General features: G+C 52.1%; 3 protein-coding genes across 3 annotated transcripts; all 3 read left to right on the top strand.

The window, feature by feature from the left end:
* Positions 1–323: 323 nt before the first annotated feature.
* On the top strand, positions 324–3,293 carry Hoxb7 (homeobox B7). The gene is made up of 2 exons (XM_005368359.2): positions 324–723; positions 3,023–3,293. The coding sequence occupies exons 1-2, from the start codon at positions 324–326 to the stop codon at positions 3,274–3,276; spliced, it is 654 nt and encodes a 217-aa protein (XP_005368416.1). The 3' UTR covers positions 3,277–3,293.
* A 9,453-nt stretch (positions 3,294–12,746) lies between these two features.
* On the top strand, positions 12,747–14,496 carry Hoxb6 (homeobox B6). Its single transcript, XM_026789879.1, has 2 exons — positions 12,747–13,161; positions 14,198–14,496. The coding sequence occupies exons 1-2, from the start codon at positions 12,747–12,749 to the stop codon at positions 14,455–14,457; spliced, it is 675 nt and encodes a 224-aa protein (XP_026645680.1). The 3' UTR covers positions 14,458–14,496.
* Positions 14,497–17,168: 2,672 nt separating this feature from the next.
* Positions 17,169–18,651, top strand: Hoxb5 (homeobox B5). Its single transcript, XM_005368356.2, has 2 exons — positions 17,169–17,730; positions 18,404–18,651. The coding sequence occupies exons 1-2, from the start codon at positions 17,169–17,171 to the stop codon at positions 18,649–18,651; spliced, it is 810 nt and encodes a 269-aa protein (XP_005368413.1).
* The last annotated feature ends 4,215 nt before the right edge of the window (positions 18,652–22,866 follow it).

The following is a 22,866-nucleotide window of genomic DNA, read 5'->3' as shown; positions in this document are numbered from 1 at the left end:
CCTGCAAGCTGCCTCCAGCCCGCGGGGGTCGACAGCGGCCCTTGAGCCCCCAGCCCCAATCCGCAGAGCTCGGCCTTCCCATTCATTATTGATCATATTTTATAAATCCAACGCCACACAATTTTTTCCACATTACTGAGAGCCGCCAGGAGGCCGTCAGATCATTGGTGGAGGGGTTATCACGTGGGCCAAGGTCACGTGGGCCAGAGAGGAAAAAGGGGGTCCTTTTTGGTGTAAATCTGGACTCTAATTCTGTAATATATCAAGGAATCTCGTAAAACCGACACTAAAACGTCCCTGACTACAAATCATCCGGCCAAATTATGAGTTCATTGTATTATGCGAATGCTTTATTTTCTAAATATCCAGCCGCAAGTTCGGTTTTCGCTCCAGGAGCCTTTCCCGAACAAACTTCTTGTGCCTTTGCTTCCAACCCCCAGCGCCCGGGCTATGGAGCAGGTCCCGGCGCTCCGTTCTCCGCCTCGGTGCAGGGCCTGTACCCCGGCGGGGGGGGCATGGCGGGCCAGAGCGCGGCCGGCGTCTACGCGGCCGGCTACGGGCTCGAACCGAGTTCCTTCAACATGCACTGCGCGCCCTTTGAGCAGAACCTCTCCGGGGTGTGTCCGGGCGACCCCGCCAAGGCGGCTGGCGCCAAGGAGCAGAGGGACTCGGACTTGGCGGCCGAGAGTAACTTCCGGATCTACCCCTGGATGCGAAGCTCAGGTAACGCCGCGCACCCAGCGGTCCGGAGCCGCAGCGTCCGGGCCACAGTCCCCGGAAGGTCCCCTTTCTCCCGCAGGGCACCCCTCTCTGTGTCCAGGATACTCCTGGTTTCAGGTCGGCCATTGCCACGGCGTTTAAGTCTGGGCTGGGACCCCGCGCGCCGCCCCCACCCCCAGTTTTGCTCTCAGGCCCTGGCGGATCTCTTTTTGCCGACGCCACCGCGCTCAAAGCCCCCAGCCCGCCCCCAACCCTTCCTCCGGGCCTTTTAGCTTTAAATATTTATCAGCAGCGCCGGCACGGGCTGGAGAGGAGGCCGTTTGTCTTGCCTAGGAAGGCTGGGGCTTGCAGAGAATAGCCATTAGGGTCTCTCTCCCCTCTCCCCCCTCACTTCCCTGCCTGAGAGCGCTGTTCTGGGTGTGTCCCCCCCCCCAGCCCTAGCTCGATAAGATATGGAGGAGGGGGCCACGGCTCTAAGCAATTCTCCCCTCCCCCTTCCTTTCCAGCCAACCCCACTCCCCCATTACTCTCATCAGGACAATTAGAGGTGGGCTCTAGAGGCCTGGCAGGAGGAGGGGGTACAGAAGAGCTGAGGACCCAGCCAGAGATGTAGAGCCAGAGAAAGGTGAAGGGAGTTTGTCTGAGGCCCAGACCGATGAGTCTATGACTCCTTCTGCCCCTGGTGGACTTAGGAGGGTGGACAAGAAGAGAGGCAAAGGCTCCAGAGAACATAGCTTTTCCAGGTGCTTTTCCTAGGGCTCCGTGGATACCGGGGTGGGGGTGGGGGAACAGCCCAGAATGGAGGTGTCACTCCAGAAGAATGACTTTCCTTTTGCGGGGCTAGGATCTATGGAACCAAACCAAGACTGGGGAGTGCAAGCCACCCAGCAGCTGCTTCAGGAACCCTAAAACACCAAGGCTTCCACCAGGTTCTTCCAATGCCCCCTGACACATCCTTTTTTTTAAAAAAAATTAAATTTAATTTAATTTTTTAAACATTTCCTCAAAGCAGTTGGGCTTGGGAGCCAACTCCAAGGCGCAGAAGACCCAAGACTGTGGTCAGAGACTCTCATCAGGGTCGGAGGCCATGAGTAAACACTCATTCTGTTCAGGGTTTCTATTACCTACCCTGTAAGTGAACTGGTTTTGCAGTTGGTTTACCAGCCCCCCCTTACCCTCATAAACATTTCAGTATGGCTTACATCTGACTTGGAATCAAGAGCCTTAGCCCTCCTCTCTCCTGCCTCCTTCCCAAGAGGGCTGACACCAGCTGCTCCCTAAAGTCTCCTAGGGTTCTGGGCCTAAGCTGGAAGTTCTCAGGTACCTTTCAGCCCCACCATAAGGAGCTCCACTTTCCTCTCTCATCCATGGATCTTTCTTCCTTGCAGTCCTGGAGGCCAGAAGATGGCTTCAGACAATTTGGTTATCTGGGCAGGAAGGCAGGCAGGTAGCCAGGCCTTGCTTGATACTTTACTGGGGAAAATGTCACTAGAACACAGCTGCTGTTAGGCTAATAATTTCAAGGTCCAGGGAAGTAAATTCTTGCCTCTTCCCCTTTCCATGACAGGTTTGGGTGGGGACTGAGCCTAAGAGGTCCTTTGTTTCTTTTCTTTCCTTCTCATTCCAGGCCTGAAGCTACCACTCTGGGACACTAAAACGGTTTCCAGAGCCCCTTACCTCAAAGCCATCTCAAAGGGAAAGGGGAGACTTGGAGCCCTGGCCCCAGAAAGTGACTGAGGATTCATATGCCCCCATGCTATGCTGGCCCCTTAGGAAGAGAACTTTCAGGAACCAGCAGCTGAGATCTACCTGGCTTTCAGAAGCTCCAGGCTGAGAAAAACACCCTTTGTGGATAATCCAACTATCTGGTGTGGTGGGCCTGGCCTGTAAACCCAGGGTTTGGCGCTTGGGAGGATGAATCAGTATTGCTACCAGATTGAAGCCACCCAAAGGCTACTTAGCAAGATTCCCCCTTGAAAAGCAAAACATCTCTTGTGGACACACACACACACACACACACACACACACACACACAGAGAGAGAGATAGATAGAGAGAGAGAGAGAGAGAGAGAGAGAGAGAGAGAAGAAAAAGTATCCTTGAGAAGCTTAGACAGTTTTCTGCACATGGCAGAGAATAGGGTTCCATGAAGTGTAGAACAGAATATGCAAAATGGTAATTTGGTTCCAGTAAATATGGTCTTTTACTGTCCTCAAGCCTCACTATGGAAGGAGGTGGGAATTCCCTTGGTGTTTTTCACACACTGATTTTTTTTTTCTCTTTCTCCTAAATACTGTGAGTAGGAACTGACCGAAAGCGGGGCCGCCAGACCTACACGCGCTACCAGACCTTGGAGCTGGAGAAGGAGTTTCACTACAATCGCTACCTGACCCGGCGACGGCGCATTGAGATTGCGCACGCACTCTGCCTCACCGAAAGACAGATCAAGATCTGGTTTCAGAACCGACGTATGAAGTGGAAAAAGGAGAACAAAACCTCAGGCCCGGGCGTCACTGGCCAGGATAAGGCTGAAGCAGAGGAGGAGGAAGAAGAGTGAGGGACGGGGAGAGCGAAGAGGAGGAGACTGGAGAGAAGACCCCAGTTCTGGAAACTGAAGCATGAAATGCAAATAAGGGGGAAATCTATTTAAATGAAGCAGTTTAAAAAAATAATGAGAAGGGTGAAATTTGGGCTTCTCAACACTGTAAAAAAATACTACCTATGGAAAAAGTGTGTTGTCTGTTTTGTATATACTACCTTTGTGATGGGAAGGACATACTACCTGCTCCGTGGCTTTTGGAATGTGCCTCCCCTTTTCTATGTTGCTAGTAAGGTCTTTGTAAAATCTTGCTGTTTTGTAAGCCCTCTTTGACGCTGTCTTTGTGGACTGTGGATCCTTGACTACCCCATACTTCCCCATAGCAGCACTCAAAGGGCCTCAGGAAGCCTAGAGGACCCACTAGCTCTGCCTCTGGTGCACTTGGCTGCTGATCCTGGCTCCTACCCCTTCCCATGAGCCTCTTTCTGTATATCTGAAGGATGGAAAATAAAAACAGGATTAAAAATCAACAGAGTCTGTACTTTCTGTCTTCCTCTGGCTGGGAGGAGATGAGAGTTGGTGGTGGGTGGCTTGGGTGGGTGTCTCCAAGTCCCTCTACTGGCCTTTTCTTTCTGTGCTGGGTTTGATTTTATTTCCCTGATGTCCCCCCCCATACACTACCAACTGATGAGCCCCAATCTCTCTCTCTTCCTTTAGACTTTCACCAAAATACACAATTCCCATATTTACAAGCTGACAGTCCACAAGTGTATACACTGTTACAGTCACCAATAAAATAAACATAGAACATCCCTGTGTTCACATATACACATGCAGGCTTTCGCACAACCCCGGCTCCGTGCCCAGAACACACGCATTCACATTCACACACACTCAGAAGTAAACATGCATTCATGGACACTCGCAGACACATCCATACACACCACTGTACATTGGCTTCTAAACAGATTCACACATTGGATTCTAAACAGAGACTCACATTTGCCCCCAAGTAAATCCATCTACCCATCTATGAGACCACGAGCTCAGTTACACACCCCCAAAACCTATCAAAAAAAACCACCCAATTTAAAGTTTCACCAATGCTTTTCCTTATCTGTGCCTTTAAAGGAGACTATGAAATCCGAGCCTGGTGTCCAGGCTCAAATATTGTGATGAAGTCCAAAATGGTAGGCCTCAAAAAAGACAAATAGAAGAAAAGCGAAGAATGAACACCCCGGTCCATCCCACCCACCTCTGAAGCGGTTTGGGCAGAGGCCAGAACAAGGAGTAGAGGCCTCTTGGCTGGCCCAGTACAACCTCCTTGTCAGGGTGCTTACAGCTTTTTGCTCAGGCGGCAAGCATTTTCGGTCAGAGTGGGGTTTTTTTTTAAAAAATTTTATTTCAATTTATTCTTTACTTTATATATTAAAATCTATCCCATTCTAGATTGACAAGGGAGATCCATATGAATTTAAAACTGTACAAAAATCAGTCCCGTGAGCGAGAGCCAAGAGAGTTTACCGGGCTGGGGTGGCCTGGGTGACCGCAGTAAGCTTGGCGGGGCGTCGGCCAGGGCTTCCTCTGCCTTGTTCAGCCTGCTCTTGAGTGCCGCCAACCTGGAATCTTCTGAGGGGCACACACAGGAGGGAAGGAAGAAGGGAAACATAAAATTTAAAAAGAAAATTATTTCGTTTTCTGCATTAGGTAATCAGAAACCCAGCCTAAAATGTAGAGGTTTTGTGGTTATTTTTTTTTTGAAACCTGGAAAAGCAGAGTGAGTTATTCTTAATTTTTGCAAATCCTTTATTGCTGGACAAAACCCTAAACGGTAGTGTCTTTACACCTAGACCTGCGGTGTTGATTTTTAATATTTATTCGTTTACAAATTCTCGGTTGTTTAAAGAACACTATCTTAAGCCGGAAGGGTTTGAGAAAGGTGGTTGGTTTCCGGAAAAATATCAGAAAAGGCCTCCAAAACCTGCGGCTTCCCCAGTAGCGACCGCAGCAACCCCTGGAGAGCTCAGGGATTTCTCCTAGGGAACCTGGTTCCCAGAGCGGTCTTTTCGGCGGCAGGAGAGGCCGAGGTCTGCTTCCTTCCCCAGTTTCTGGGGTGCTGAGGTGGAGAATTTGCTTGTTGGACTAATCAGGTCTGGCTCCCTTCCAGGACACCTTCCCCCCAGAGACAAAAACTAGACCCTGAGGGCCGACCCCCCCCAACACACACCTGCAATGCTGCAAGTTTCACAGGTGGGGGAATCCCACAGACTCTAGGGTTAGGAATGGGGGTGGGTGTTCAGAGCAGGAGAGGGGGTGTAGGAGCTTTCTTTTTGCCACGACGCAGACAGCAGCATCCAACAGGGCTGCTGCTCTTGCCACCTCCTCAGAACAGTCCCATGTGGAAGATTTGGGGGGATTTTTACTATAAAAGACAGGCAGAGCTTTTGAGGAAAATGTGGAGGTTCCAGAGAAAACCTCGGTTCTAGCTGGACCTCTGTGGCTTCTCTACCTTGCATTTTTGCACCCCAAATCTCACCCCATCTCAGATTGGGGTTTTCCTAAAAAGAGAAGGGGAAGAAAAGAAGATGGCGACCGAGAAAAGGGTTGCTGGTGGAGCAGCCATGAAGAAATGCAATAAATTCCTTGTTGTTTTATGAAAATTTACAACTTTGTGATAGAAGTTTATGAGTGGTTGAATCCAGCGATTGGCCGGCGCCGGTCATGTGGCCGGGCGATCGTGAACATGAACTTTTTATCATTTCCCTGGTGGTTATAATGCAGCATTCTTTTGGACACCACACCTAGGTCGGAGCACTGCCGTCCTTCAGGGCTCCAGCCTCTTGATATTTTTATACCTCAATATCAGTTCGATATAGCAAAAGAGAGAGAGGAAGAGAGAGAGGGGGAGGAGAAGAGAGAAGAGTAAGTGAGAGAGGGAAGGCGGGGTGGGAATTACACAAAGAGAGAACCAAAAATAATTTTGATTCCTAAGTTAATGCGCTCGCTGATCTGGGATTTTCAGTCATCATGAAGGGTAAATGGACAATCGGCCCAGGAATGACGCCTGATACCATTTTTCAAAGACAGAACTTACTCCATTTTCTATGCAAATGTCAGAAAAGCGAAACAACCTCCCTCTCAAGTCTGAGAGAGGGAAACGACGGCTCTCAGGTTGGGACAATATTATCGGGAAGCTGAAGAAGAAACCGAACGCGCCTTTTTCCCTCCCTCCCCACCCATTTGAATCCGGAGAAGGAAAAAAAACCCAAGTTCTGCAAAGGTAAGGGAGATTCTACAATTCTTATTCTTTTGCATCGTTTTTTTGCAGGGGGTGGGGCTTAGGCTTTTCTCCCCCCTCCCCCCATCCCAAGATCGGGTTGAACCCCACCTCTGGGCGCTGCTGGGAGAAGCTTCCCAGGAAATTCTGTGGTAAAGAGAGGGGTGGCTGCTTCCTGGAGGGGGAGCCGCTGCAGGGAAGATGGTGGGGGGAGAAACGGAAAGTGGCCTCGGAGGCCAGTTTTATGCTGCCTTTTTAGCTGGGAGAGAGAATGTGGGGGTGTCTGGGCTGCAGCCTAGCTGGCCAGTCGCTCTGGCCCTGGTGGATTTGTGCTCACCTCCCTCCATCTCTCCCTGGTCCTGGCCTCCCCGGATTGCCCCCGTGCAGTTTTCTTGCCCAGTGTGGGTAAAGGCGATTTCCCGGCTGCATTGGCACGAGGGGCGGTGGCGCTGAGGGACATCCTGGTCTCAGTAGGGCCTGGAATCTCCGCTGAGGCCAGCCCAGGGCAGGGAGGCGGCTAGAGTGACAGAAAAAGGACAATTCACAGAGAAATGTCCGCTATCTTCCTTCGGAGACATTTCTGAAATTAAAGGGTTGTGGGTGAAGGAACCCAAAACGAGGGAGACTCCCCAGGAAGCTAGCCCAAGGAGCGCCCAGGTCTCTTGCCACTCCCGCCGCCCGAGGGAGCCTCGTCTTCAGGGAGAGAGTTTTGTGGTTTTAATGCGGTAGGTTAAAGTCTGTTGGTCTATGTGTGATCGATTCTGTTACTTGTGTTTTATCGGTATAGGATGTGTGGATTTTGGTGGAGAAAAATGCATATCTGACATGCAAGGATTTCAAACTTTCCTGGATTCAAATGTGGTGGTTGTGAAATGATTTTAGCATGCTGTTTCAGGCTTATACACAAAATACATTTGATGTGGGTGTGCGGGGTGGGGTAAGGGGCGAAGAATACAAACCAAAAAGGAAACATAACGAGAGAATCCAATGGTGTGGGCTAAAAAAGCCTCCGGAGGAGGCTGGGTTCAGAGCTAAGTCCTGTCTCTCACCGCCCAATTTTGTTGCTTAGCTTTCCTGAGGTGGGGGAGGGGAAAGAGCTGACAGATTCTTAAAGAAGCTGGGGTAGGGTTCAGGCCAGCAGGTGAGGGCTAAGAAATGGGGTGAAGGGTCTCTAGGGAAGCTATCCGCAGAGAACTAAGTCACTTTGGGCACAAAGGACAGGGGACATTGTGAATTACTTTGGTTTGCAGAACAGAGATTGACTGACTGCCTTTCTGTTTTCTTAAAAGCCTGTGCAGGTCGTTCAGGCTCAGGCTTCTGGTTGTCTAGAATTTTAGGATTTGGGGCAAGTGTGTGGCTACAATGGTCTCCTGAGCTATTAGGAAAAGGAAAGTCAGACACTTGTGGCATAGGACTGGGGCTCCCTGGGGGGCCAGATGAACAGGCCTGCCTGGGCTCCTGGAAACACATTGACTTCTTAGCAAAAGGAATTGATCGCTGGCGTCTAGGACTCTTGGACCTTATTCGCGACGGGAAAATCCCCCCCAAACCCACTCAAAGTAAAGGTCTTTCCCCCCCCCCCTAGTCTTGGTGGATTATAAATCGTTCCTTAGACAATTTCTTCTGACCCAAATTATGCAGTTTGCTGCCATCTACCGTCCGTTCGGGGACAGGCGACTTCGGCACTGCCAGCCTCTCGATACTCCCCGAGCCCTGCGTGTTTGCTTGGAGCTCTGGCCGCGCGGTTCCGTGGGATTCTGGCCCATGCCGATGCTCTCTGCTGCATCTTAGTCCCCGGATGCAGATTTTAGAAAATGGAATGAGTCTCTTTCACATCATCCGCAACCTTCTCCCATCTCCTGCAGACCCTGCACTCATCCCAGCCACAAACCTGCAGGCTGGCAGAGAAAGAGGCAGATGTTGAGAGAGGAGTAATACTATAACCCACGGACAGGGGTACTGAGTCAAAGGGTTGAGGGTTCAGCCCCACGACCCTCATCAGCACCTAAGACACGAGACACGACTGGGCCTCTGGAGAGGTGTGAGGCCAAATCTGTTCAAGGTTTATTTAGTTTTCTTCACAGCCAAGCCATGGGAGGGGGGGCGGCCAAAGGAGGCGCCGACCGGGCAGTTCCACTCGGTTGTTAAAGACAAACTCAGTCTGTATTCTTCCAGTTGGTTTGTGGGTATTGCCAGTTCCTAAGCGGTTGAGTCCGTGTTGAAGGAGTTGAACTGAGTTTTCTGGAAACTGTGGTGACTGCAAGTGAGTGTTGGTCCCTTCCCCCATTCTCGATCGTTTCACGCGAAATCGGCGCAAAAAAAAAAAAATGTCTTTGGTGGAAAATCGGGAGTGAAGAGAAACCATTCAAAAAACCAAACCCAAAATCTCTGTAATTTCCGTTCCTGTGGGACCCCTCACACCAGGTTAACGGAACCGCTTTCCCAGAAGGGGGTGTCGAGGGCTGGGTGAGCGTTGGAGTCTTGACTCCTGTCTCACCGGTTACTGATTAGCTTGGGCTTTCAAGCTGCAAGAGGAAGCTCTGGCTGCCCCTTTCAAGGTGCGGTGGCTCCCATTCCTGGGCGGGGGCTGCAGGAAATTGCCTGCTGTGCCAGGCTGGCCAAGGTGTTACTAAGGTCTGGCTGTGTAGTGCTGGGGGCGCACACCCCCGCCGCGGTCCGGCACCCTAGAAGACTGACTCCAGAGTCTGAGCCTCTCTCTGGAGCAGGTCTTTAAGCTTTTTTCCCCTCTGCTTGGAAAGAGTGACTTTCTGGCGGCTGCACCACCGAGCTTAGTGAGTCGCTCCTCGGGAGGCCCCGAGGGATCTAGCAGGAAGATCTGGGGCCCTCCTAAATTTTTTTCTTTTGGGCAATCAGAAGGAAACATAGGGAGGGGAAGTTGAGCTACTATACAGAGGCTTGAAACACTTCGGGGCTCTTAGGGTAAGGGTGAAGGGGGGGAGTGGAGTGAAGGCTCACCCACTCCTCCTAGAAGATCAGAGAGGATGCCGCTCATTTGCATAATGGAAATGAGGTCTTTGTACCTCGATTTGGATCTGTCGATTTTAGGGCAGAGTGTTCAAGTAAAGAGCCTCTTTCCAGTCTGTGGGAGCCACCACATTGCACCACTGGGGAACATTTCGGACAACCAGAATCCAGGGGGAGAACTGGGTTTAAAAGATTTTCATCAGCCCCACCCCAGGTAAAGTTGGGGATGGGATATGAGAAGGTACTTTCTATTTAAGGAGCTGGGGGGGGGGTGCTTTATATCTTAGGGGAAATAGGAAGCCTAGCTATTGTCTCTCCTCCTCCTCACGCAGCAGGCAAATGCTATTCCTAAGAACATCGCCTGCTGCAGATTTCACTCCTGAGCTGAACATGACTTCGGCAACATTTCTCTGGGAGCTGGAATGTGTGTGCTTACCCACGAGACTGCAGACTCAAAGCACAGAAAATCGCAATTATAAATCCTGCCTGTGGGTTAGCAGGACAATCCCTGTGCTGTGTACTGAAGACTTGGGATACATCTACTTCCCTGCTGCCTGCTGTGTATTTACATATTTCCTGGTGGAGACAGACAAACTGAGGTGGATGGAACCACAGACAGATCAGTAGAGATCTGGCTCCAGAAACCAGGCGGTCTCTGGCCCAGCTCTGCCTGCCTGCTCTTTTTCCCAAACAAACGGATCAGATGAATAAACGCTCATAAATACCTCTGGGCTTAGATAAGAGCGATGAGGCGCTATTTCCTTTCATGCCCGACTCCAGGCGCCTTGGCCCTGCCCATAGTGGCTCCATCTCCAGACAGGCAACCTGCAGAGGTGAGGTTAATTTGAGGGCTGCTACTTTAAAGAATAAAGCAATTATTTTCCTGCTTCTACCACAGGGCAAGGCCTCCTCTCTCACCTCCTCTTACCTTTTTTTTTATTAAAAAAAAAAAAAACATGGGTCGTCTTTAACGTACGATCTTTCCTATGCTGAGGGCATTGTGACCAGGGAGAAGGGCTGAGGCCCAAGGCCCAGTCTCAGTGGCAAGATTGGGGGAGGGGTAAATATTCTTCTGCATCTTGTTCCCTTGCTGAAACAGCCCGGTACTCCTTTCTCAGTATAGGCCCAGCCATTTTTAAGTTGGAGCATTTCTGCTTTCTTTATCATTAGAAGGTTTGAAATCTTTTTTAAAAACCCCCTCCCCCCCCTTCCATGGTTTAAGGCTAAAGAGAGAGACACCCAGGGATGGTCATTGTGCCACAAAGGGGCAGCCTAGCAGTTGCTTTGAGTTCAAAGAGCTTCAGAGGCCACTTTGCAGCCAAATAAACCCTCACTTTTGATCACCCACCCTCAGCCCTTTCCTATTATCAGTGGGCAGAAGTGGACCACAAAAAGGAGCCCAAAAGAACAAGGCAGAGGTGGGTCAGCCTGGCCTGACCCCAGACATCACTCTTACGCCCATTCCCCCTATGTTCGGGTTGGAAGGGAGGTTGTACTCTCTTAACTGTCTGACCTGTGTGTGCATATTACACTGTCAGAAATACAGTGTGTGCCCTAGCTTGGGGTCTGTGCTCATTTTCTCTGGGTGAGAGGAGAGAGAGAGTGTAGATGCCCAAGTTTTCAGGGCAGCAAAGCAGGTGATACAAGCAGGAGGCATGGGAGGGGACAGGAGAGTGGCTAAGAGACCTGATAGAAAGCTAGAGTGGGCATGCCAGGTGAAGACTGGAAGATGGTTACTGAGTGCCTAGGTGGTCTTAGCAGCCTTCCTTAAACGAAATTTAAACCAAGTTTTGGAATGGGATTCATAGAGAAAGCAGGACAGAAGAGATGGTTCTTTTCAATGGGCTCTCATCTTCTCCAATAAGGAGCTGAAGACTCACTCCCCCCTCCTCCTCAAAATAGGGTTTCTCTGAGTAGCCCTGGCTGTCCTGGTACTCAGTTTGTAGACCAGGCTGGCCTCGAACTTGGAGATCTGCCTGTCTCTGCCTTGCAAGTGATGGGGTTAAAGGCGTGCACCAGCCACGACCACCTGTCTACTCACATTTCTAAGAGGGCAATTTCTTCCCGGTATTCAGATTTACTGGGACATCCTTGATTTTAAAGCTCTGTAGCCAGGAGCTATTCTTACATCCTCTGGGGTGAGGGATAAAGATGGATTGAGTGGAAGCAGCGTGAGGTTTGCAGGCAGAACAGAGATGCAGCAAAGTCACCCGGGCCATGGCTTGCAGCTTTCCCTGCGCTCTAGATCACCAAATTTAGAGATGGTTAGTTTCTTTCTCCTGAGCCCCAATCCCAGTCGAGACTGCAATCAGGCAGGCTGAGCTGTCTTGTGCTTAAGGACCGGCTTGTCAGAAGCTACTAGCCTAGTGGAGCAGCCGAGGGAGAAGCTTGGGCTCACATACTCCTGGCATTTCCTTCTTCTGGGTCTTCTAGGCAGAGGGATTTGGCTTACCCCCTCTAACCTTGAGAGTTGTGGAGAAGCGGGGGATGTGATGAACCTAAGCTTGCAAGGGGGAGAGACAGACCTGATAAACAGGACAAACGATTTTCCAAACCTGCTGAGGAGGGCGTTTCTTCTTCCCCTGTTTCTAAAATGAAGCAAATTAGCGACAACCCCGTTTTCCCTTTACCAGCACCAAAACCCTAGAAACAGACCTTCCTCCTTCATTCTCTCTAAACGAGATTCGTGGGCATTTACCCAGACCTCCCTTGAGGAACGGGCCCGTGCAACGCAGGGGTTAACTTTTCTGAAAACACAATTAACTTTTCCCTATTCCTGCGTGGAGTGGGGGGAGGGGTGTATTTATTTCATCACTGGGGAATGGGGTGATCTCCATCCAAATGTTTGTTCCCTCCTCCCTCAAAAGCACAGACGCTTCTTTCGCAGATCCTACGTAGGTGGAAGAGAGAGAGAGAGAGAGAGAGAGAGAGAGAGAGAGAGAGAGAGAGAGAGAGGAGGGGGAAAAAGGTTGATAGGTTTGTGCGCGGGTCCCTCGTGCGGGCTGCGCTCCTCCTGGGTGCTATTTGACAATTCCTGCCTCTGCCATTGGTCAGTGTTGGATCAGATGGTTGTATTTCCTTCTGGCCCTCACTGGCACCTCGCCATCCCCCCTCAGCTAAAACCCAATCTCGGCTATACTACTAATAGGCGCGGCGCTCGGACTATAAAACACAACAAATCATAAACCCGGCGGAGCAGCAGCAGCCGCGCGCGCCTCCCCTCCCGATGAGTTCCTATTTCGTGAACTCCACCTTCCCCGTCACTCTGGCCAGCGGGCAGGAGTCCTTCCTGGGCCAGCTGCCGCTCTACTCGTCCGGCTATGCGGACCCGCTGCGGCACTACCCTGCGCCCTATGGGCCGGGACCGGGCCAGGACAAGGGCTTTGCGGCGTCCTCCTATTACCCACCAGCCGGCGGCAGTTATGGCCGGGCGGCGCCCTGCGACTACGGGCCGGCGCCTGCCTTCTACCGGGAGAAGGATGCGGCCTGCGCCCTCTCCGGCGCCGACGAGCCGCCCCCATTCCATCCAGAGCCGCGGAAGTCTGACTGCGCACAGGACAAGAGTGTGTTCGGAGAGACCGAGGAGCAGAAGTGCTCCACGCCCGTCTACCCGTGGATGCAACGCATGAATTCATGCAACAGTGAGTGAGACTTCCCGCTGTCCCGCCCGGGGGGGGGGGGAATGCAGGAAGGCAGAACTAGCGAGTGTCTCCCCCACCCCCACTCCGTTCCCCCACTGGAAACTAGGTGGGTATCTCAGGAGATGGGGTAAGATTGGGTCCCTGCCTCCAAATCGCTTCTCTTGCCCGCAGAAGTTGCAAAGTTTGCAAAGTCCCAGCTGCACAGTAAGGCAGGGGGAGTAAGTGGGCTCACCGAGTTAGGCCAGAGCTAGGCTTGCTGATCAGGAAGAGGACAGGGGACTCAGTCTCTGGTTTTGCTTTCTTCTGTGTGTTATCCACCTCTCTTATCCGGATCGGCCCGGGTCCCCCCTACCCAAAGATCACTCCATTAAAAACAAGAGTGCGTCATGAAGGGGGGGGGGGAGGTGGCATGAAGCCGGCAAAGGCAATTTAATGGATCCTGGACTGCATTTCCCTGGGGCTGGAGGGGGGACTGGGGAGCGGGGAGATACCCGGAAAGTGGTGGTAGTCTGGGGGAAAGGAGGCACAAGAGGGGACAGGCGGAGGGAGTGAGAAGAACTAACCGGCGCCTGGGTCTCAGGTTGGATTATTTGTCGGCTTCAAGTCCCAATTGATGTCCATTAGCGGGACACGAAAGTGAGGAGCTGTTAATGCGGACTATGGATCGATCCACGTCATTATGGATTAAGGGCCAGAATCTATCATTGAGTAGGGTAGGGAAAGCTGGATGGATAGAAAGGAAAGGAAAGATACAGCAAGTCGGAGACATACCTGGACGGCCCCTCCCCCACTAAGCTCAGGTGGGAGTCCAACTACCCCTCCCCTCCCCCACCAAGAGTCTAGACAGAAAGAAAGCACCCGCCTAGGAATCCAGGAGGGAATCTGGAGGGGGCGCTGGAGGAGTGGGAAAAGGGGACTAGGAAATGGGAGAAAGGAAGGAGAACCAGTAAGCATCATGTCTGAAGACTGAGCGGGGGAGGAGGGGCGGTGAGCTTGGTGTGACCCCAGGCCTCAGTTTCTCCTTTCTGCGTAACAGGTTCCTCTTTTGGGCCCAGCGGTCGCCGAGGCCGCCAGACTTACACTCGCTACCAGACCCTGGAACTGGAGAAGGAATTTCACTACAATCGCTACCTGACCCGGCGGCGGCGCATCGAGATCGCGCACGCCCTGTGCCTGACCGAGCGGCAGATCAAGATCTGGTTTCAGAACCGGCGCATGAAGTGGAAAAAGGAGAGCAAACTGCTCAGTGCGTCTCAGCTCAGTGCGGAGGAGGAGGAAGAAAAACCAGCCGAGTGAAGGTGCTGCAAAGGGAGGGGGGACGCGAAGGGAGAGGCCTGTGGGGGAACCGAGGGCACCCGAAAGCCCCAGAAGGCTCTGCGGTCGGGGGGAGTCTGGGGACTTGCTCTCCAGCACAAGACGGGCGGGGCCCAAGCACTCTCCTGGACGTCCCCGCCCGCAGAACTCTTCCTGGGCGCTTGGAGGCTGCCCACCCAGCACCCCAGCGCCTCCTCCCTCCCCGAAGAACCCACCTTGGCCTCATCAGACTCCCTGGTGAGAACTGAGAATCGGACTCACTTGACGTCTCTGGAAGCAGAGCAGAATGCTCTTGTCCTTGTCGAGTCTCATTTCGTCCATGTCCCCCGTGCACGGTTCAATGGTAGATTCTCTGTCCCCTCAGCAGGGACCTGAAAGACTCCCTACCCCAGACTTGTCTCTCCTACCCCCTCCCCAAAACCACTGGAAGGAGCACATACTACCTAGAATTAAGAAGAGGAGCCTCAGAAGAAAACAAAGTTCTATTTTATTAATTTTCTATGTGTTGTGTTTGTAGTCTTGTCTTAGCTCGGGACGTGAAATACTTCGGTAATAATATTAATATTATTAATAATGATTATGATGATGATGATGATAATAATAAAGACGTGAAAACTCGCAGCTCAGTCACATCCAATTCTTCCCTGTCATTTTCCCCCCTCCATAGCCCCAGCAAACCCTGTCGTTCCTAAGCCTGAACAGCAAAGGTGAGAACCATGGTCGCCTCAGGGCCTTTCCAGGCACCAGACTCAATTCCGGAGTTACAGCTGAGATAAAAGCTGGAATCAAAAGCAGGGGCCAGCCATGGGTCCTCCCAGGCTCCAGCGTTGGTTGTGCCTCCCTCGTGCTAAATTCACAATTGCCCCTCCTATTCAGACTTGAGGGAGGGATGATGGAGAGAAGCCTTTTCCCCTCTCCTTCCTTAAGCTTGCCTAGGTAGTGAGACTCTGGAGGAATGCCACTGGAAGCCTCCTAGCCCAGAGCCCTGGAGAGACAGAGTTGGGCGGGTCTGGGCGCCTCTGCAGCGTTTTTCTGTCTTCTGCTAGCCAAGGCCCCTGGCCTTTGGCCCGCCCACATGGCTGTCTCTGCCGGCCTTGGCCCTCGGCTTTCTGGCCTATTGCTCCGGAGACTGAAAAATGAGGCCACTGGGCATCTCTCCACAGTTTGTCTACAGGCTTCAGGGTGCCCCTTCCCATATTAAGTAGGAATTCGATGGCAAGGAAGAGAACGAGAACCCGGGAGCAGGAGACCGCAAGGTCCCGACTTTATCTGGCTCTTTGGAAACCTGAGGACAGGGGAGCAGGTGATGGGGCATTTGGTCTCATCTTCTCTACCCAAAACGGTTTATTCTTTCTCTGCTCCCATTCTCACCCAAGCCGCAAGCTGCAGGCACCATTTTCTTTTCTTCCTCCTCCCTCTCTCCCTTTTTTATTTTTAAAGAAAATAGCCGCCTGGCAGAAGGGGCCCAGCTGCGAAGGTCTCTGGCCGCCCAGCGGGCTCAGCAAGGGGCCCCGGTCTTCTGAACCCCTTCCTAGGAAGGCTGGAAGGCAGATGAGCAAATTCTCCAACTGTTAGCCACCAGCAGAATGAGGCTTCGGATCTGGCCTCCGAATGCGATAGCTGGCATCTGGTGAGATTGTTACGAGGTTCTGTTTTAACCCCAAACTCTCACGTATGAGTTGTCACCCAAATCCCCACCGCCTAGGCGGTGTCTGCTCTAGGCTGCCTATCCCCGGCTGTGTTCCTCTTCCAGGGTCCCTGTCCAGCTCGGTTCCTAGGCCTATGCTAAGGATGCGAGATCAGAAGAATTTCAAACTTCCCAGGGGCCCAGGAGAACGAAGAGCTTCTCTGCCTCTTCCAGCCTCCTGCTCAGCCCTGCGGCTCTCTGGCGTTTTGGACCCTAAACCGAAGCCTCCTCTCCAGGAAGGAGGCCTGGTTGAGCTAACGGAGATAACTCGTAATAATTGTTTTTTCACACACAACTTCTAACCCTTCCTTCCTCATTTCCTTACCCAACTTGGGGACTGACAAAGCTTAAAGAGGGAAGGTCAGACAACTAAATCCTTGATCATACTATCCAGAGTTAAAATAATAATCGTAATAATAAATGATGATAATAATGTCAGAGAGGAAGACATAAATAGAGAAAATAATCTCACTCTAACAAAGTGGGCAAAATATTCAAGCCTATCTTCCTAAAGGTTCAACCCTGCGTTTGAGCCGCGGGGCCGCCTTTCTTTCTTGCTTGGCGGTTGCACAGAGCCAGTTGGGAGGCTGCCGACGCCGCCATGGCGGCCTGCGGCCCGCGCTCCCGTCAATCGCCGGGAGGTGGCGCGCTCTGCTTAGAGGCCAACGCCAACCTTCTCCCTGTTTCTCCCCCTTCTCTCTTTCTCCCCCCCCCCCTCGGAGGCTCGCATTGAATCGGCCCTAACGATTCTCGGATCGTCATTATTTGTAACCATAGAGCATGAATTACCTCTTGAGGTCATCAGCGAGAATTTACGACTGGTCAACAAAAGCACGTGATTCCCTAACGCCCCCCCATCCCCCTTCCAACCCCCCCCCATATTTGGCCGCATACATAGCAAAACGAAGTACAGTGCATCGCTATAATTCATTAATACATCATAAATCGTGAAGCACAGGGTTATAACGACCACGATCCACAAATCAAGCCCTCCAAAATCACCCAAATGAGCTCGTACTTTGTAAACTCCTTCTCGGGGCGTTATCCAAATGGCCCGGACTATCAGTTGCTAAATTATGGCAGTGGCAGCTCTCTGAGCGGCTCTTACAGGGATCCCGCTGCCATGCACACCGGCTCTTACGGCTACAATTACAATGGGATGGATCTCAGCGTCAACCGCTCCTCGGCCTCCTCCAGCCACTTTGGGGCGGTGGGCGAGAGCTCGCGCGCCTTCCCCGCGTCAGCCCAGGAGCCCCGCTTCAGGCAGGCGACGTCCAGCTGCTCCCTGTCCTCGCCCGAGTCCCTGCCCTGCACCAACGGCGACAGCCACGGCGCCAAGCCCGCTGCTTCGTCCCCTTCCGACCAGGCGACCCCAGCCAGCTCCAGCGCCAATTTCACCGAAATAGACGAGGCCAGCGCGTCCTCCGAGCCTGAGGAAGCGGCAAGCCAGCTAAGCAGCCCGAGCCTGGCTCGGGCACAGCCAGAGCCCATGGCCACCACTACAGCCGCGCCCGAGGGGCAGACTCCACAGATATTCCCCTGGATGAGGAAGCTTCACATCAGCCACGGTAATTCTCCATCTCTTTTTTGTCCTCTTCGTATCCCTGCCCTGTGCTAGGGGTGAGGGGGGGGTCTGTGAGGAAAGCTTGACTTTGCCTCAAATATAGATTCACCCCCCCCCAAGAGGGAGAACTGTTCAAAGGGGTCCCCACAGCTCCATGAACAGAGCCAAACAGGGTCTTTTGCTGGGGGTGGGCATTTTTCTAAAAACAATTTGTTGCCGGGCTCAGTTTAGGCTTTATTTACCCAGCTAGTCACCGGCTTTGGGTTGAAAGATGGGATTTGTGTATTGTAGGGAGGGGTCCTGTTTATTCCCGAAATTTTGAGGTGCAGCTAGCAAGGAAGAAATGGGCTGTAAACGGAGCTTTCTAGGGCAAAAGTGCAGCGGCTCTCCTCCCTTCCGGGGCTAAAGGCCGCCTGAACCCAGCCTAGGGTGAGGCACTAGGAAGGAGCAAGAGACAAAGCCGGGAGCATTTGCTAGCACCAGAAGTGGGGGCTGCTGGAGAAGGGGGGGAATGAAGAAATAGAGGCTGTATGCGGGCACCTGGAGTGAGGAGGATTGGAGCTGCGGTGAGCAGGGTGCTGGGGACGCCTGGGTCCTGCTCCCCGCCCCCTCCCACTCAGTGCCCCCTCCTTTAACCGGAATAACGTTGCCTGCGGGCTCTTCTCTAACTGCTCTAGATATGACTGGGCCAGACGGGAAAAGGGCCCGGACCGCCTATACTCGCTACCAGACCCTGGAGCTGGAGAAGGAATTCCACTTCAATCGCTACCTGACCAGGCGGCGACGCATCGAGATCGCCCACGCGCTCTGCCTGTCCGAGCGTCAGATCAAAATCTGGTTCCAGAACCGTCGCATGAAGTGGAAGAAAGACAACAAACTGAAAAGTATGAGCCTGGCTACAGCCGGCAGCGCCTTCCAACCATGAGCCCATCCGGAGGAGCCCTGGGCGGCCCAAGAGCCCGCACCACCCCCAGCCCGACCCTTCCAACCCTCCCTGCACCGCCACTGCCCGCTGGGAACCTGTTCCCACGAGCATGTCTCGCCCCAGCCTTGTGTTACAATTTTTCGTTTGGTCTGAGGTCTTCCCATGGCTCCCTCTCTCCTGGACTGGTTATCTTGTTATTATTGTTAATAATTATAATTATTATTATTTCCCCTCCATGCTCCCCACCTCCCTTGGCTCGCCCCCAATTGCCAGTGTTTCTGAGTGTCCTCGTGTCTGTGGGTGCACCCCTTTCCCCAGGAAAAAGAAAAGAAAAAGAAATTCGCATGTTTAATGTGACTTCCCTTCCCTGTGTGTGTTCTAACTTATTTATAAAAAGGATAATGGCTGTATTTTAAGTTTCAGCTGGAAACTTCCATAAGGGGCAGCAGTTGAGGTAGTGCTGGGCCCAGCTGAGCTGGCCTGAGAAATGGAGTCTATGATCGTGTCTCTTTTCACCCACTTCATCCGTCTTCAGCTCCCACTCCCTAGGCCCAGGACTCCGGAGCAGTGGCTTGTTCCTGGGGTGGGAAGGGGCCAGGGAAGGACCAAAGTGTGGATGTTGAGAAGAGGAAAGGAAAAGAGTAAGCGATAAGCTAAGCGCCTGCTGCCTGGTAGGCCCCACAAGGCCTGGCCTGGGAGTGTATGGAATCAGAAATAAGCCTCGGTGTAAAATGTCTTGTGATTTTTCTCTGTGAATCTGTGGGCCTGGCTAGAAGGCCCAAAGCTTGTAAATATGGGGCTAGTCTGGGTCAGGCCAACCACTTCCTTACCCATTTCACTTCTGAGACCATTTGTAGCCAGCGAGGGGATGCTGTGTGTGGGATCTGTCTTTGCCAGGCCTGTCTCAGTGATTAGCTTTTGGTATGTCTGTAGCTTTCCTTGAAGTCAAATAAATGTTTCCCCCACTCCATTGCCTTCCCCTTGTCTTTTCTTCGAGGGTCTGCCTCTTTCACCACTGGGCACAAGCTATCCTGAGACCATCTCCCATAAATCTAGGGCACAGGGAAGGGGAAGTAGGGTGTCTGCCAGAAACCCCTTGAAGCCACCTAGGTTGGGCCAGGAGACAGGCCTTCCTGCCTGGGGTGGTGAGAGGCCCAGAAACTTCATATGGGCCTTAGCTGGACTCCATCCTGACTTCCCTTCAGGTGACTTGCAAAGCCTCTGAAAAAAAATGCTCCAGGAAGAGTTATTTGGGCCTAAGTCCTGAGCAAGAAGACTCCTGGTATTTTGAAACTGGTAAAGGCCTGCCCAGATGCCCAGTCTCCTGTTCCAAACCCCAATTAAGCTCTGCTACCCACTAAAGAAAAACAAAACAAAACCAAACCAAACAAAAAACCAAACCACAATTCAATTTCAAAGGTTTCCTGTCTCACTTGGCCTTCTCTGCACTTTTCAAGGGGTTCCTCCTCTCCAGGGGTCCCCACTGACCTTCCCCTCTTGATTAGGGTTCCTCCTGAAAGGCCCCTGGCTCCCCCTCCAGCCTGGTTCAGGACCAGGGCCCAGTCTTCATCCATCCAGTTCAGCCTCCACCCTGAGCAGAAGAGTCAAGTCTGGACACTTACCCGGTCAATCCCTTCCAGCTGGGCCCAACTTCTTACAGGACCTGGGGGGGAGGGGGAGTCGGTGAGGAGATGGCGAGGGTTTAGGAGGGTCTATTGGGCCCTCCTTCCCTCTCACCCCATGACTTTGTCCCCCTTTGCCGAAAGCAAACTATCCCAAAAGTCGCTATGACATTTAGATGTCAAATGGATAGGGGTTTTATCTCGAAGTTAGATCGTAAAAATCGCCGAGAAGTCAGACAGATACCCCTCACTGGCTCGAGAAAGTCACGTGAGGTCCATAAAGTTAGTTTTATGGTTTTGGGGAGTTGACACCGCGCGGTATATTTCACATTCTCCAGAAGGTTAAGTGACACTTTAACTGCTCACTGTGGTGGGGAAGGGGGCAGAGGTAGGTGAGCGCTCTTCCAGCTTGGAGCAGCCGGAAAAGCCCCGGAAGGCAGTGGCCAGAGCCCAGGCCCAGCACTCCACAGTAAGTCCCTTCCCGCTTTCGATTTCTTCCCTTGCAGTTTTGGGGCTTGGAATGGGAGGAGAAAATTTTGTTTCCAGTAGGGCTGTAGACAGGGGAAATGTAACCGGTTTGTTTTTGTTTTTAACATATACCCAGTTCTGAGAAAGTGGGGGGGGGGCTAAAGTGTGGGCTCAGTTCTGTAAATCCTCAGTGGTGGGAGGTGTCTGCTGCTTATTTACGGGAGCACCCCCGGACTCTGTGGAGAAAGGGGTTCATGTGGGATCCATGCTCCTTCAATATCTTTGGAAATTAGGGTCCAAGAAGGAGGGGGTGCGAACAGCTGGAATAAAGTTTGGGTGTGGCGGAGGGGTGTTTCTCTGCTGACTATCTTCAGGTAGATCTTCCCTCACCCCCCAGGAGAGAAACATCATGAGATTGGTTCATCTGGGCAGTGTTGAAGGCATCCAGGCGGGCACTTTTCCCTGGGTATAGTTGAGAGACAGAGCCAGGGAAAGGCAGCTGCTGTGGGCCACCTTATCCTAGAATGCTCTCTGGGTTTGGGATTCATGTTCCCCATAAAAAAAAAACATCCCCCCTGACTCCCCATAGTCTCCCCAGGATTCTCTAGAATGGGAGAACTCGGTGTTCTTATACCCAGCTTCAGCTTGTTGGTCCCAGTTTGATTTTCTTGTGCTGGTTTCTAAGAAGGAACTTGAGTTAAAATGAGGGATGCTGGGGGGGGGGGGTTCCATAGTCTTCAGTTCCAAACCTAATTTCTGACCAGAGATCTGAAAGAACAGAGCTGCCTTCCAGGTCTGGAGGACTTAGGTGTATCTAACCAGCCAGTCACAAATACAACCTGCCCAGGAACATAGGTCCCCAAAGAGACCAAGGTGCTGTCTTTTCCTCTTCGTTCCCTCTGGACTCTGAATGGTCTCTTTGTTTTGTAGCACCGCATCCAGAAGTGTTTCCAAATATTCCCCCCTCCATGGGAGCCTTGTTTTCTAAGGAAAAGTCACCTTTCTAAAAGCTAGAGTCCTCTTACCGATCAAATGGATGTGTCTCCCCACCCTCTTAACTAAGACCTCTGGAGCCAGTGCCTCTGGTGCTCCTGCTTCGGGCAAGCTCACTGTTTCTGGACTCACCAACTCTGGTGGATAATTCCTCAGATAGGACTTGGCATTTTGAGGGGCTTCTAATCCCTGACAAAGAAGGGCCACAGGGCTTCCCTGCTTCCCATGAAAGGGGTACCAGTGCTCCCCCTCTTCTTGCTCTGCCCTTTACTCTTCTCACCCTTCCTTGCCTACACCCAACCGATAGGAGAGACCCTCAAGGAGCTCGAAGAACAGAGGAAAGAGACCAAGGGCTTGGGATCCTCACCCAGGCATCTCCCTAAGAAGGATGGACATTTACACCCCTTGTAAAGGACACTCTTTACCACTCCCAAAGGATCAAAGGAAGCCAGCAGCACTTAAAATATGAATACGCTTTGGAGGGTTGGCTTCTGCCGGCTTCAAAGCAGCTGAAAGAAGCGTAAAGGAGACAGGCGACGGTAGCAGACTCTAACCTGGGGATTCTGAGAGAATCCTTTTTCCTGGTTTCTTCTGACCTCACTCTATCTGGCTTTCTGTATTCCTTCTTAGGGTCCTGAGATTCTAGGTCCTCAGGTTTGTCCCTGACAAGCGTTCTCCCTCCACTTTGCATGTCAATTTTGCAAACTCTGATAGAAGGTTCGAGGCCGACAGCCTTGAGACATCTATGGGACACATTTAGATCAATCTTTCAGAATGGCAAAGAGGTGTTCCCAGGCACGAGTGTCTGGTTTTCCCTCAGAAGTATCCCCCTTGGATGGTCTCCTATGACTCTAAGCAGATCTCAGAGGGGGAAGAAAATCCTGGTGGACTTCCTCTTCCCCCAGCTTGGCTTTCGGGGTAACTATTCTCTGAACTGCCGCCAGGGCAAGTTGGGGAAAGAGGCCCTGAAAAACATGAAAGGGTTGTTGGTACAAAGAACTGTCCTCGCCTCAGACTTGGGCTGCCTCTGCCTCTCTTCCTTCCTTTTCTTCCTCCTCCTCCTTTTTTCTTCTTCTCCTTCCCTTTCCTCATTCCTCTTCCTCTCTCCCCCTCCCCAACCCCCCCTTCCCCC

This window comes from Microtus ochrogaster, unplaced genomic scaffold (assembly GCF_000317375.1).
Source record: "Microtus ochrogaster isolate Prairie Vole_2 unplaced genomic scaffold, MicOch1.0 UNK31, whole genome shotgun sequence".
Taxonomy (NCBI): domain Eukaryota; kingdom Metazoa; phylum Chordata; class Mammalia; order Rodentia; family Cricetidae; genus Microtus; species Microtus ochrogaster.
This window is presented reverse-complemented; position numbering and strand designations above follow the sequence as displayed.

Excerpts from the sequence above, each read along its gene's own strand:
- Hoxb7 (XM_005368359.2), top strand. The coding sequence starts at position 324 with ATGAGTTCATTGTATTATGCGAATGCTTTATTTTCTAAATATCCAGCC. Across the intron at positions 724-3,022 it reads CCCCTGGATGCGAAGCTCAG|GAACTGACCGAAAGCGGGGC; the intron begins GTAACGCCGCGC and ends TACTGTGAGTAG.
- Hoxb6 (XM_026789879.1), top strand. The coding sequence starts at position 12,747 with ATGAGTTCCTATTTCGTGAACTCCACCTTCCCCGTCACTCTGGCCAGC. Across the intron at positions 13,162-14,197 it reads ACGCATGAATTCATGCAACA|GTTCCTCTTTTGGGCCCAGC; the intron begins GTGAGTGAGACT and ends TCTGCGTAACAG.
- Hoxb5 (XM_005368356.2), top strand. The coding sequence starts at position 17,169 with ATGAGCTCGTACTTTGTAAACTCCTTCTCGGGGCGTTATCCAAATGGC. Across the intron at positions 17,731-18,403 it reads GAAGCTTCACATCAGCCACG|ATATGACTGGGCCAGACGGG; the intron begins GTAATTCTCCAT and ends TAACTGCTCTAG.